At 38.9% G+C, this 14,361-nt stretch overlaps 1 protein-coding gene across 1 annotated transcript in view; it reads right to left on the bottom strand.

Moving 5' to 3' along the window:
• TRIM2 (tripartite motif containing 2) overlaps window positions 1-14,361 on the bottom strand; it is a 55,709-nt gene that overhangs the window by 37,032 nt on the left and 4,316 nt on the right. Inside the window, exons 3-4 of the mRNA XM_040626368.1 lie at window positions 1,463-1,614; window positions 135-315 (exon numbers count right to left, since the gene is read on the bottom strand). Coding sequence (XP_040482302.1) covers window positions 135-315; window positions 1,463-1,614 — 333 coding nt within the window. The remainder of the gene's footprint in view (window positions 1-134; window positions 316-1,462; window positions 1,615-14,361) is intronic.

Genomic DNA, 14,361 nt, shown 5'->3' with positions numbered 1-14,361 from the left:
TACTATGCAACAATGACACTTCAGGACCCATCTGAGTCCCCTTTGCTGGTATCGGAACACAGTAAGCTAGGGCAGTGAAGTGCCAGGATACTGTGTCTCTTACAGGGTGTCTGTAGGAATGGCTGGAATCTTACTTTATGTTTGAGGCCATAGTTGACTTCCAGTTCCATAAGCAGCACACTTTTGCGCACGTTCAGAGTCTTCTGGAGCTCGTCAAAGGTAGAATGGATGTCATCCACAATGCTGGCCTTTTGGTTGGTTAACTGGTGAATGATTTCTGAGATGAACTGAAGGGCAGAATCTATTTCTGGGAGCCTGGAGGACAGTTGTTAAAGATCATTATTTAACATCAACCCAGAAATAGTGAACCATCTATCTAAACACTATGTTTTGTCAAAAAACATTTTTTTTGCCTTTCATCATCTTCAAAAAGTAATAACTGAAGAACAGAATGAATAAGACACGACATAATTACTGCCTTTGAGAGAAGAGACTTTGAGGGTCCACGTCTGCTTCATCTAATCAATCATCTAATTTTAATAATTGATAGCCCAAAGCCTTGAGGCTCTCTGAACACCATGGCTTCTCCTCACTCTGAAGCAAGCTTTCTCAGACTTGACACTATAATATTGTAGGCCACATGCGTCTTTGCTGCAGGCGACTATCCCGGATGTCTTCTGCCAGATGCCAACAGCACCCCCACACACAATTGCGACACCAGACTGTCTCCAGGCATTGCCAAATGTCTCCCAGGAATATAACTGCCCACAATTGAGAACCACTGTCCTAAATATACAGCTGTATCTTTTCGCCTAATCATATGAAAAACTTATCCAGACTCCGAGTTTCCTGGAAATGTTTTGCAAGTTTCCAAGTTCCTTTAATTATTATGGAATAACCACACTTTTCTCACTACAACTACTGGTGACGATTTATTTTCAGCTGGTTGTCTATTTCCTCTCTTTGGTCTTTCTCATGGATCACACAGCTACTCTGTCCCCTCATTTCCATGCCAAAGAGAAAGCCTGGAAGCAGCAAAACAGAAGGAAAATTGAGCAATCACTGGTCAGTACCACTTTGCTGGGCTCAGACACAAGCCAGTGACAGTCAACACCATGGTCCTGTATATGTCAAGAAGAGCAGCAAAGAAAAACTCCTCAGAGAGCCTGACTTCAGGCATGAATTTCAGAGATCTCCTGAGAGCATTTCCCTCGAATGTATTTTATTCATTTAATCATTCAAAGGTACTAAAATAAAAATGCCACCACTCACGACATAAGGAGGCTGGAATTTTACCAAGGGGCAAGGGATGACCCTTATCGCTCACTAGTTTCTGACTACAGACACACCATCAAAGGAGAATTTATTTAGGTAGCATGAACCTATTATCCCCCTGAGGCAAGAGATCGGGAGGCCAAGCCTCACGCACAGCCAGTCGGGAGTCTGGGGGAGGCGTGCGCACCTTTTGTTGACGGCGTCCAGCTGGACCTGGAGAGAGGCCTTGTGTTGCTCCACCACGTCCTTGAGGGGGACCGTGGGGTGTTCCGCATGCTCCCCCTCAGTGCACTCCCGACACATGGCAGTCTCGCAGGACTGGCAGTAAAAGTCCATCACCTGAGGGTAACACAAAAACAATGCCAGGTTCAATGCCACTGACCGAGGGCTTCCGATGCACGAAGCCTTTAGCAGGCATTCTCTCATGGAGTTCTCAGGGCTCTCCCGGGATGTAGGCAGTATGTCCAGTGTCAGAGAAGAAAAGGAAAGGATAAACTGCTGTGCCAGGTCTCAAACAGGGGTGGGTCAGACCCCAAAGCTGCTGCCGTCGTCACAAAACCAGCTTTTCTGTGGCTACGGCCCTAGAGCAGAACAGTGTGGGGCCGTGATGCTCAACTTTTTGATCTTAGGACACTTTTCCACTCTCTATAAATTATTGAGGACGCTAAAGTGCTTTTATGTGTGTGACTTGTATCTATAGATATTAATGGGAAAAATTGAAACAGAAAAATTTTAAATATTTATTTATTAAAAGCAATAATAAGCCCATTGAACGTGAACGTGAATAATATAATTCATGAAAGATAACTCTATTTTGCAAAACAAAAAAAAATGTCGTGAGAAGAATGGCATTGTTTTCCATTTCTAAAGTTTTCTTCAGCGTCTGACTTAATAGAAGACAGCTGGATTCTCATATCTGCTTCTGCATTCAGTCTGCTGTGACCACACAGATCATATTGTCTCTGGAAAATTGCACTGTACACTCTTGAGAGAATGAGAGTCAAGAAAGCATATAATGTCTTAGTATTATTACATATAGTTTTGATCTTGTGGACTCCGCTCCCCCCAAAGGGTCTTGGGACCCATGAGGGTTCCTGGACCACACTTTGAGAACTGATACTCTTTCTGTAAGAGATAAGCAGTACTGAGCAATTTGTATTCTGGCTCTACCACTTAGGTAACCTCACCGTGTCTCAAGTTTTCCTTTGTCAAATGGAGACAGTAATAGTAACCTACTTCACAGGGCTGCTATGAGAATTCAGTAGGTTAAGATGCACGAAGAACTCAGATGATGCTTGGTACTGGCAAAAGGGAGCAGCAGCGATGATGATGATGATGATGATGATGATGATGATGATGATGATATCATCTGCTCACATGAAAATAACCACCTTATCCTGATACGATGAACCGTCAGTAACAATATAACATAAAACCTGAAAGTCAGTTTCCCGGTGAAGGTATTCCCTTATTCTCTCAGCTGAAAATAACTTCTTCCAATTTTGAATTCCCAAAGGACTTCTTGGAGGGCTCTTTATCTTGAAGTATAACACACATACAGAAAATGGCATAAGTCTTACTAAAGATTAGTAGATTTTCACAAAGTGAATGCTCCCACCAAAGCACTTTTATTTATACCCCATTTTATGAAATATTTATAAGATTTTAAGTTCCTGAGCACAGAAACTCTCTTATCCAGAGCCTAAGTAATTGCTTGCACAAAGTAAGTATTCAAAAACTGCTCAATGAATGAACTGTATGCTGTCTATAAGAGTCTCATTTTAGAGTCAAAGACACAAATAGATTGAAATTACAAGGATGGAAAATGAAATTCCATGCAAATAGCAATCAAAAGAGAATGAGAGTGGGATGCCTGGGTGGCCAGGTCGGTTAAACGTCTTGATTTCAGCTCAGGTCATGATCTTAGGGTTGTGAGTGGAGCCCCAGGTCGGAGGGCTCTACACTAGGTGTGGAGTCTGCTTAAGATTCTCACTCTTTCCCTCTTCTTCTGCCCCTCCCTGCCCCCACTCTCTCTCCCTCTCTAAACAACAACAACAACAACAACAGAGAAAGAGAGATAACTGGAGTGGCTATCCTAAAATCAGACAAAATAGACTTTAAGACAAAAATTGTTACAACAGATAAAGAAGGACATTATATAATGATTAGATGATAAATTCATCAAGAAGATAGAATAATTACAAGAAATTTGTATCCAACAACAGAGCCCCAAAATATATGAGGCAAAAACTGACAGAATTGGAGGGAGAAATGAATAGTTCAACAGTAGCGGGAGATTTCAAACCCCACTGTCATTAATGATAGAACACTTAGATGGACGATCAATAAAGAAATACAGAATTTGAACACTATAAACTAATGAGGCCTAACAGACATATATTCTATAACAGAATATGCATTTTTGTCAAGTACACATGGAAAGTTCTCCAGAATAGACCAATATTGGGTCACAAAAATCTTGATAAATTTAAAAAGATTAAAGTCATACAAGTATCTTCTCTGGCCACAATGGAATTAAATTAGAAATCTATACCAGAAGGGAATCTGGAAAATTAAATAACATACTCTTGAACAATGAGTCAAAGAAGAAATCACAAGGGAAATTAGAATATACTTTTGAAATGAGTAAAATGAAAACCCAATATACCAAAACTTACGAGAGACAGCACTCAGAGCAGAATTTTAGTTATAAATGCCTACTTTAAAAAGAAGAAAGATCTCAAATCAATAGTCTTAAGTTTCAACTTAAAGAACTAGAAAAAGAAGAACAAATTAAAACCAAAGCAAGAAGAAGAAAGAAAATAATAAAGATGAAAATGGAGATAAATAAAATAGAAAATAGAAACACAGTAAAGAGAATCAATGAAACCAAAAGTAGGTTCTTTGTAAAGATCAACAACGTTGAGAAACAGGATACTAGGGACAGTTGTATGCCAATGAATTGAATAACAGAGATAAAATGGACAAATTCTTAGAAACACACAAACTACCAAAACTGACCCAAAGAAGAAACAGAAAACCTGAACAGACCTATAATAGGATATTGAATCAGTATTCAAAAAACTTCCAACAAAGAAAAGTCCAGGACCAGATGTCTTCACTGATGAATTCTACCAAACATTTAAAGAAGAAATAAAACCAAGCCTTTCAAACTCTTCAAAAAATAAAAGAGGAGGGAACATATCCTAATTTATTCTATGAGGCCAGCAACCCCAACACCAAAGCCAAAGACATTGCAAGAAAAGAAGAGTTCAGGGGTGCCTGGGTGGCTCAGTCGTTAAGCGTCTGCCTTCGGCTCAGGGCGTGATCCCGGGATTCTGGGATCGCGCCCCACATCGGGCTCCTCCACTACGACCCTGCTTCTTCCTCTCCCACTCCCCCTGCTTGTGTTCCCTCTCTCACTGGCTGTCTCTCTCTGTCAAATAAATAAATAAAATCTTTAAAAAAAAAAAAAAAAAAGAAAAGAAGAGTTCATATCCCTTATGAATATAGAGGCAAAAATCCTTAACAAAATACTAGTAAACTGAATCAAGTTGCATATTAAAAGGATTATACAGTATGCGCGAGTGGAGTTTATCCCAGGACTGCAAAGGTGGTTCACATACAAAAATCAGTATATGTAATAAACCACATTAATAGAATAAAGTGTGGGGGGGGAATCCACACGGTCATCTCAATTGATGCAGAAAAAACATTTGACAATATCCAACACCATTTCATGATAAAAACACTTACCAAACTATAAATAGAAAAATACTTCCTCAACTTGATAAGAGGTTTCTACAAAAATCCTATAGCTAACATCATACCTTATGGAGACCCTTAAGATAAGGAACAAGATGAGGATGTCCACTCTTGCCATTTCTATTCAGCAATGTACTAAAAGTTCTAGCCAGTGTATTTAGGAAAGAAAAAGCAATAAAATGCACACAATTTGGAAAGGAAGAAGTAAGAATTTCTCTATTCAAAGATGATATGATTTTATATAGAGAAAGCCCTAAAGAATACATCCCCCACCCCCAACACACAAACCTATTAGGACTAATACATGAATTCAGCAAAGCTGTAGGATAAAAGATCAGCAAACAAAAATCACTCGTATTTCTATACACTAGCAATGAACAATCCGAAAATGAAATCAAGAAAATAATTCCATTTGTACTAGCATCAAAAAGAATAGCAAATACTTCATAATAATTTAACCAAGAAGGTATAAGACTAGTACACTGAAAACTACAAAACATTGCTGAAAGAAATTAAAGAATACCTAAATAATGGAAATTAATGGAAAGATAGTCCATGCTCATGAATTGGAAGATTTAAAATTGTTAAGAGGGCAACGTTCCCAAAATTGATCTATTGATTTAGTGAAATATCTATCAAAATTTAAGCATCCTTTTTCACAGAAGTGAGAAAGCTGTTCCTAAAATTCAGATGGAATTACACGGAACCCTGAATAGCCAAAGCAATCTCGAAAAAAATCCCCCAATTGGAAGATTCAGACTTCCCAGTTTCAAAACTTAGTACCAAGCTAGAGTAATCAAAATACTATGTTACTGACATAAGAATAGACATACAGAACAATGGACTAGAATTGTGAATCCAGAAATAAAACCATATGTCTATGGTCAACTGATACGTGACAAGGGTGCCAAGACCACAACTGGAGAAAAAGAATAGTCTTTTCAACAAAAGATACCAACACACCTGGATATCCACATATAAAAGAATGAAGTGGAACCCTTACCTTACTCTATATACAAAAATTATCTCAAAATAGATGAATGTCCTAAACATATAAGCTGAAACTATAAAACTCCTAGAAAAAAAATAGCAGTAAATCTTTACAACTTTTGATTTGGCAATGGTTTTCTAGATAGACACCAACAGCAACAACAACAAATTGATAAATTGTACTTCATCAAAATAAAATTTTGTGCATCAAAGGCACTATCAAGATACCATCAGGAAAGTGAAAAGAGGGGCACCTGGCTGGTTCAGTCAGCAGAGCATGTGACTCTCCACCTAGGGCTTGTGAGTTGGAGCCCCATGTTGGGTGTAGAGACTGCTTAAAAATAAAAGCTTAAAAAAAAAAGTAAGTAAAAAGAATAGGAAAAAATATTTGCTAGCTGTATATCTGATAAGGATGAGGTATCCAGAACATATAAAGAATCCCTACAACTCAAGAACCCAAACCAAAAATTGGCAAAGGACTTGAATAGACATTTCTCCAAAGAAAATACACAAATGGCCAATTTGCACAAAAAAAATATGCTCCACATTATTAGTCACTAAGGAAATCCAAATTGAAACCACAATGAGATACTCCACACCACCTAGGATGGCTAGACCCAAAAGGTCAGATAATTACAAGTGTTGGTGAAAATGTGGAAAAATCAGAACTCTCATACTTTGCTGGTGGGAAGGTAAAATGGTGCAGTCACTGGGAAAACAATTTGGTGGCTCCTCAAAAGTTTAATACAGAATTACCACGTGACCCAGGAATTCCACTCCTAGGTATATACCCAAGAGAACTGAAAACATACATCCAGGCAAAAACTCGTACATGAATGTTCGTAGCATTATTCATAATAGCCCCAAAGTGGGAACAACCCAAATATCCAACAACTGATGAAGGAACAAATTGTGGTATATCCAGACAATGGAATATTATTTAGCCATAAAAAGGCACAAAGTTCAATATGCTACAATACAGATGAACTTTGAAAACATTATGCTAAGTGATAGAAGCCAGACTCAAAAGGGCACATAATTTATGATCTATTTATATCAAATGTCTATAATGGACAAATCCCTAGAGACGGAATGCAGACTGGTGGTTGCCAGGGGTTAGGGGTAACAGGGAATGGGAGTGGCATGATGAAAAAATTCTGGAATTAGTGGTGATATTTGCACAACCTCTTGAATATACTAAAAACCACTGAATAGTATACTTTTATTTTTTTAAATTATTATTATTATTTTTTTTTAGAGAGGGAGAGAAAGCACGAGCAAGAGGGTGGGAAGGGGCAGAGGGCGAGAGAGAATCTTAAGCAGGCTCCATGCCCAGGGTGGAGCCTGATGTGGGGCTCAATCTCAGGACCCTGAGATCATGACCTGACCAAAATCAAGAATCTGGATGCTTAGCCGACTGAGCTACCCAGGCGCCCTGAATTGTATACTTTTAAATGGTTAAAGTGTTTAATTTTACATTATGTGAATTTTCCCTTAATTTAAAAAAAATGCATCTTTGATGAGAGAGCAGCATATCTGGGTAATTGTCCCTGGTTTCGTCTCCTAAGTGTTTCTTGGAAACCAAGGCCCTAAAATCAGTCTGAAGTGTGAACAACCCGTCATTCTCAAATGCTTGTGCTCGGGTTCTGGCAGCTTTGACTCCAGCTGAGAGTTCATTGTGTGAAGCATGGGACTCAGCTGGGTTCATCCATGTCAAGTGAGACGATGTTGGTGCTCCCAGGGGCGGATGGGCCAGAGGCCAGGACTAGCTTTTTTTGTTGACGGGTAGTCACCATTGGTGCAGATGACGAGGCAAGAAGTATGCATTACTAACATGCTGGAAAGTGTGGTCAGGGCCTTGCAGCCGCCCTGAGGCTCGTGGAAGTGGGGACTTGTCAGCGGTAGGGCATTCTTAATGAGGATCTCCTTTGCACCTCTCGACGCCCTCGTTAGTAAGGCGCCTAAGCAAGCCATAACAGGGTTTAATGATCATTTGTGTTCCCGGGACCGCGAGCATGAGCTCAAACGTCTGCTTTATAGGCAAAGAACCTCTTAAATCACTGACCATTATTCCCATTTTTTTTTGTATTTGGACAATGCAGCCATGGCAGTTTAATTAGAAGACAGAGAGTGTCACAGCACTTAAAGTAAATGACAGGCTTTCATCCACATGTGCTAATCAGCACCAGGCAGTTTATGAGGACAACATCCTGCTTTATTGTTAATTACCTGATTTTATTAACCTTCAGACGCTTGAATTGTTTTTAAAGATTTACCCATGGCAATTAACTGCAGCAATTTATCTGCAATATTGCATGTCTTTGACTTGAATATGCAATGAGGACCCTGTTTCAAAGCAGCAGCAGTGAACTCCTACAATCCATGATGGAACAATAGAATGATTCAAGACACACGCTGTTAATTTCCAAGGCCTCGTGCTGGTTTATAAATTTTATGATTCCAGCATAGAGACAGCACTCAAAACATGCTTTAAATAGCATCATCTACCTCAAGGAAGTTCAAACTCTACATAGATTTAATTTTTAGTGGATTTGATGTGATGAGTTTGGTAGAGAGACAAGGCGAAGTTTTAACCTAAAGGATTCTTTAACTTTGATGGAATCAGCATCTCTAAGAGACATTCTGCTTAGCAGTGTGGCATCAAGCAGCACAGAATACCCTTCTCCTTTCCATACTGCGTATACAGGGTCGTCTTACTAATTAAAAACAGAAGTCTATAGAAACACACAAGCATACTCACATATTGGCATAAATGTCACTTGTTACCAAAACATCAGTTTCAATGGCTACCCAATAATCAGTTATATAGACTTAACCATAATTTAACCATTTCCCTAATATTGCACATTCAGATTATTTCCAATTTTACTAGAACATAAAATTTTCAATGAACATTCTTCTATCTTCATTCTCTTCTCCAGCTATTTCCTTAGAAATATTTCTATTAGTGGAATAGAAACTGAATTAAAGGATAGGAAGTTGTGTAAAACACTCATTACAGTTTGACAAATTGACATAAACTTTCTGCAGAGCAATTTACGCTCCCACCCACGGCCTACGAAATTGTCTCCCCATATTCTCATCAGCACTTTCTATTATCTTTAAAACCTGTAGCTAATTTGAAAGATGTAATTATTTGTGAAGTCTGACATTTTTTCTCATACTGTAATTAGCCATTTTATAGACTCTGTGAATTTTCTGGGTTCTTTATACCCATTTTCTTTTGTGATGTTCATAATTTTCCTTAATTCTTAATTCTTACATAGTAAGAATTTGCTGGGGCATTTTAGTTAAGAATTTTACAGTTCCTTTCAGGGCACCTGGGTGGCTCAGGTCATGATCTCAGAGTCCTGGGGTCAAGCCCCAGGTCTGCTTGTCTTTTTCCCCTGCCCTCCCATGCTCTCCCTCTCTCTCTCTCACTCTTAAATAAATACATAAAATCTTTATTTAAAAAAGAATTTTACAGTTACATTCATAAACTGATTAATAGTTTTCTTCTGTCTTCACTAGATTTTGGTATTAGGGTTATGAGCGTATCTAGAGTGAATCAGGGAGCTTTCTATTCTTTTCTTATGATGCAGAATTTACATCTTATGGATCATACTTGTTTAATACAGGTTTGAAGGAATTCAGTTTTAAATTACGTTTTACCAAGAAAAACAAAAGATAAAATGAATTTATGGGACTTCATCAAGATTAAAAGTTTCTGCACATCCAAGGAAACAGTCAGAAAAACTAAGAGGCAGCCCACGGAATGGGAGAATATATTTGCAAATGACACTACAGATAAAGGACTGGTATCCAAGATCTACAAAGAACTTCTCAAACTCAATACACGAGAAACAAATAAACAAATCAAAAAACGGGCAGAAGATATGAACAGACACTTTTCCAATGAAGACATACAAATGGCTAACAGACACATGAAAAAATGTTCAAAATCATTAGCCATCAAGGAAATTCAAATCAAAACCACACTGAGATACCACCTTACGCCAGTTAGAATGGCAAAAACAGACAAGGCAAGAAACAACAATTGTTGGAGAGGATGTGGAGAAAGGGGATCCCTCCTACATTGTTGGTGGGAATGCAAGTTGGTACAGCCACTCTGGAAAACCGTGTGGAGGTCCCTTAAAAAGTTAAAAATTGAGCTACCCTATGATCCAGCCATTGCACTACTGGGTGTTTACCCCAAAGATACAGACGTAGTGAAGAGAAGGGCCATATGCACCCCAATGTTCATAGCAGCAATGTCCACAATAGCTAAATCGTGGAAGGAGCCGAGATGCCCTTCAACAGATGACTGGATTAAGAAGTTGTGGTCCATATATACAATGGAATATTACTCAGCTATCAGAAAGAACGAGTTCTCAACATTTGCTACAACATGGACAGCACTGGAGGAGATAATGCTAAGTGAAATAAGTCAAGCAGAGAAAGACAACTATCATATGATTTCTCTCATCTATGGAACATAAGAACTAGAATGATCAGTAGGGGAAGAAAGGGATAAAGAAAGGGGGGGTAATCAGAAGGGGGAATGAAACATGAGAGACTATGGACTATGAGAAACAAACTGAGGGCTACAGAGGGGAGGGGGGTGGGGGAATGGGATAGACCGGTGATGGGTAGTAAGGAGGGCACATATTGCATGGTGCACTGGGTGTTATACACAACTAATGAATCATCGAGCCTTACATCGAAAACCGGGGATGTACTGTATGGTGACTAACATAATATAATAAAAAATCATTATTAAAATAAAATTTAAAAAAATTACATTTTACCAGTTTCTTTCAAAATTATCAGTCTACTCAGGTTTTCTTGATCATTTTCAATTTCCTAGATAATCATCCATTTCATTCAGACTTTCGGTATATTAGCCTTTAGCACATAGCATTGACTTACTCATTCTAAAATATTCCCTTTAGGGTGGCTGGATGGCTCAGTTGGTTAAACATCTGTCTATTGGTTTCCACTCAGGTCATGATCCTGGGGCCTGGGATTGAGTCCCGCATCGGGCTCTGCACTCAGCAGGGAGTCTACTTGAGGATTCTCTCTCCCTCTGCCCCTCCCCCTGCTCACATACTCTCTCTCTCTCACAAAAATAAATAAATCTTAAAAAAAATTCCTTTTACCTGTACTGATATCTCTTTATTAGACCTAATTTGATATATTTACATTTCCCTTTTGTTGTTTTTTCAGCTGTCAAGTGATTTCATTAATTTAAAAAAATAAGCTCTTAGATTTATTAATTCGATTGTTTTATTATTTTCAAACTAAGTTTATCTTTATTATTTTCTTATTCTTGGGTTCCATATGTTTACTTTGTTGTTTTCTCTAACTTTTTGAATTGAACTTTTTTTTTTTTAAAGAATTTATTTATTTATTTGACAGAGAGAGACAGCCAGCGAGAGAGGGAACACAAGCAGGGGGAGTGGGAGAGGAAGAAGCAGGCTCATAGCAGAAGAGCCCGATGTGGGGCTCAATCCCATAAGGCCAGGATCACGCCCTGAGCCGAAGGCAGATGCCTAATGACTGTGCCACCCAGGCGCCCCTGAACTCTTTTTAAATAAGGAAAATAAACCTATAAAATTTCCTGAGTACAGATTTAACTTTACCCTATACATTCAATAGATGAGGTTTTCACTTTCAGTATGCTGTAAATAATCTAATGTTGCAGTTTTTTTATTAAATAATTATGAGCTTTTAATAAAGATCTAGGGTTTTTCTATAATGGATGTTACTAATGCAATTTTAGTGCATTGTGGTATAGGAACTTGGTCTACACAAAGGGGAAAAAAATGATGTTTTTCTTGTGACCTAGTGTATGACCAATAATAATGGCTCAAATTCTCACAATTTTAATAGCTTAGTTGAACATATTTTTTAGCATATGCTTTTTTATTTGTGGGAGGCAGATTCTGAAGTGAAAGAGTCCTCTCTTCTCTAAAATTCATCCTCTCTTCTCCAGGCCCATTGATGCCATTCTCCCACCCCTTAGCGTCTCTTATTTGGATAACTCAACAAACTCAAAGTTGATGTTGCAGCCTTCCATCTCTGCTACTCCATAAGGCCAAGAAAATACCCATCTCCTACTTAAAAGGTTTTCATGTTTCCCTACTGCATATGAAATTTCAGTCAAACATTTTCTCCATGATATTCATAGCTCCCCAATCTCTCCCCAGTTATCTTGCCAGGCTCCTCCCAGTATCCTTCAGCTCATCTATGCTCCTGCCTCCAGCGCCCATCTCCATGCTCTCACTGCACTGAGCTACAAGCTCTTTCCTGAATTCATGACACTCTTACCTTTACTCATTGATGTAATCTTTACAGTTGTCAATATTTTTCATTCTACGCAATTGCTCTCGACATCCCAAATTTAGACCGGTGTCTACAGTAGGTCTCCTAATGTTCCTAAAACTTGACTCCTCTATCAAGTCAGATTTCCAGAGAGCTCCATGCCTGGACTAACTTCAAGACAACTCATGTAGCTGCCAGACATGCCCTCACAGACTAGTATGTAGAATGTGAGCTCTAGGAAGAGACAGCCTCAGCAAGAGTCAGTGTGAGAGATGGTCACAAGAAGAATCCTCAAACTCATTGAAGGCACCTTTTAAAGTTCCTTTTACAAAACTTACATGGTAATTATCCCTTGGAGAACAGTGCACAGGAAACCACGGCTACTGACAGCCTGATGTGCTTTCAATTAAATAATTCAAGATATATAATCCACAATGTCTCTCTTATTTTGGCTACCCAAAAGCTCAGGATTTTATTGCTTCCTGGTCTAGCTTGTATGCTGTGTCAGTCAGCTCTGGGACTTAAACTGTTCAAACTTCAGTTTCTTCATCTATAAAAAGAAGGTAACTAAAAATAAATAAATAGATAGATAAATACATAAGTAAATAAATACATAAATAAGAAGAAGGTAACTAATACCCACTTTGCAGAGTGGTGTGTACAAAGTCAAGCATGGTGTCTGGCACATTCGTTCAACAAATATCTACTGATGGATAGTCAGAAGACTGACTTCTAAGAGACTGAATTCACAAATGGACACAAGCCAGATCATGCATAAAAAACAGAACTGTCCGGGAAAGCAACCCCTTTATCTACAATAAACAAGGCAGGAAACCAGCCTACTACTTCCTACTTGTAGGAAGTCAGACTTCTATCTCTACTAACAATCCAAAAATCTAAACAATAACATCTATGACAATTGGCCCCATGTGGCTAGGAACTGATTACTGGGAGCTTCTCTAGTTTTTGTCTCCACTTCCACTTAATATCAACCAGAGAAAGCCAAATATGTACTCCTAGCCAATCACAGAAGAAGCCCCACTTCTAGTTAGCCTGCCTCCAGCTTCCCCGTGCCAACAGCCTCCAATCAGAGCATCCCTAAAGCCTGCCGTTTGTCTACTGTGGAGCTTCCCCATTCCTCTGCCTGCCTTTGAGTCTCTGCCAAAACATAAGTGATAGTGGCTGACTCCTTGTGAGAGCAGGCTCAGAATAAATAGCCTCTGTTTATTTCTACATTTCCATGTATAAGATGCTGTGCGTAGTGCTAGGAATATAATGGTGAACATGGTCCCTGCCCTTCTAGAGTTCATTTTCTAAAAGTAAAGCCAGAAGATCAATTGGCCAAGAAATACACAGATGGAGGCAAGCAGAGCCCAGTGAATGGCATGAAGGAAATCAAGAGAGTGATGTAATGGCTAGTAAGTGGGTGTCAGAGTGGTCTGCCTCAAATAGGCAGTTAGAGAAGACGGCTCTCTCTAGAAGAAATCTGAGCCGCAACATGAAGGATGAGCTGGAGCTAGCCACATAGACAGGGAACATGGAGCATTCGAGGCAGAAGGCTTAGAGAACAGTCAAGCCCCAAGGTGGGAAACTGCTTGGCAAGTTCTAGGCCAGTGAGGCTGCGGTATAGTGGGCAGAGAGCGTGGTATGAAATGAGGTGAAAAAGTAATAGTTGTGGCTAATAATTACTGCTTTGCTCTAACAATAATAATTGATAGCTTGCTTGACAGTGGCTTTATTACACCTGGGCCTTATATTATAAGCAGTTTCTAATATTTTTGAAGTGGCCTTTATAAAGAAAAGAACGAATAAAGTCACTGATAGGAAATAATTTTAGTAGCTAACATTTATCAAGAGCTTACTATAATGCTTTATAGGATTCAAACATTTAATTCTCCAAGTAATTCCATGTAGTAAGTAGTATTATTACTTGTTTTTTGCGGATGAGGAAGTGAGACACGGAGAGTTTAATAAACCTGGCAGAGCTGACACACAGAAGAAGTTGAA

The sequence above is a fragment of the Ursus maritimus genome, unplaced genomic scaffold (genome assembly GCF_017311325.1).
Source record: "Ursus maritimus isolate PB19 unplaced genomic scaffold, ASM1731132v1 scaffold_11, whole genome shotgun sequence".
In the NCBI taxonomy this organism is placed as follows: domain Eukaryota; kingdom Metazoa; phylum Chordata; class Mammalia; order Carnivora; family Ursidae; genus Ursus; species Ursus maritimus.
This window is presented reverse-complemented; position numbering and strand designations above follow the sequence as displayed.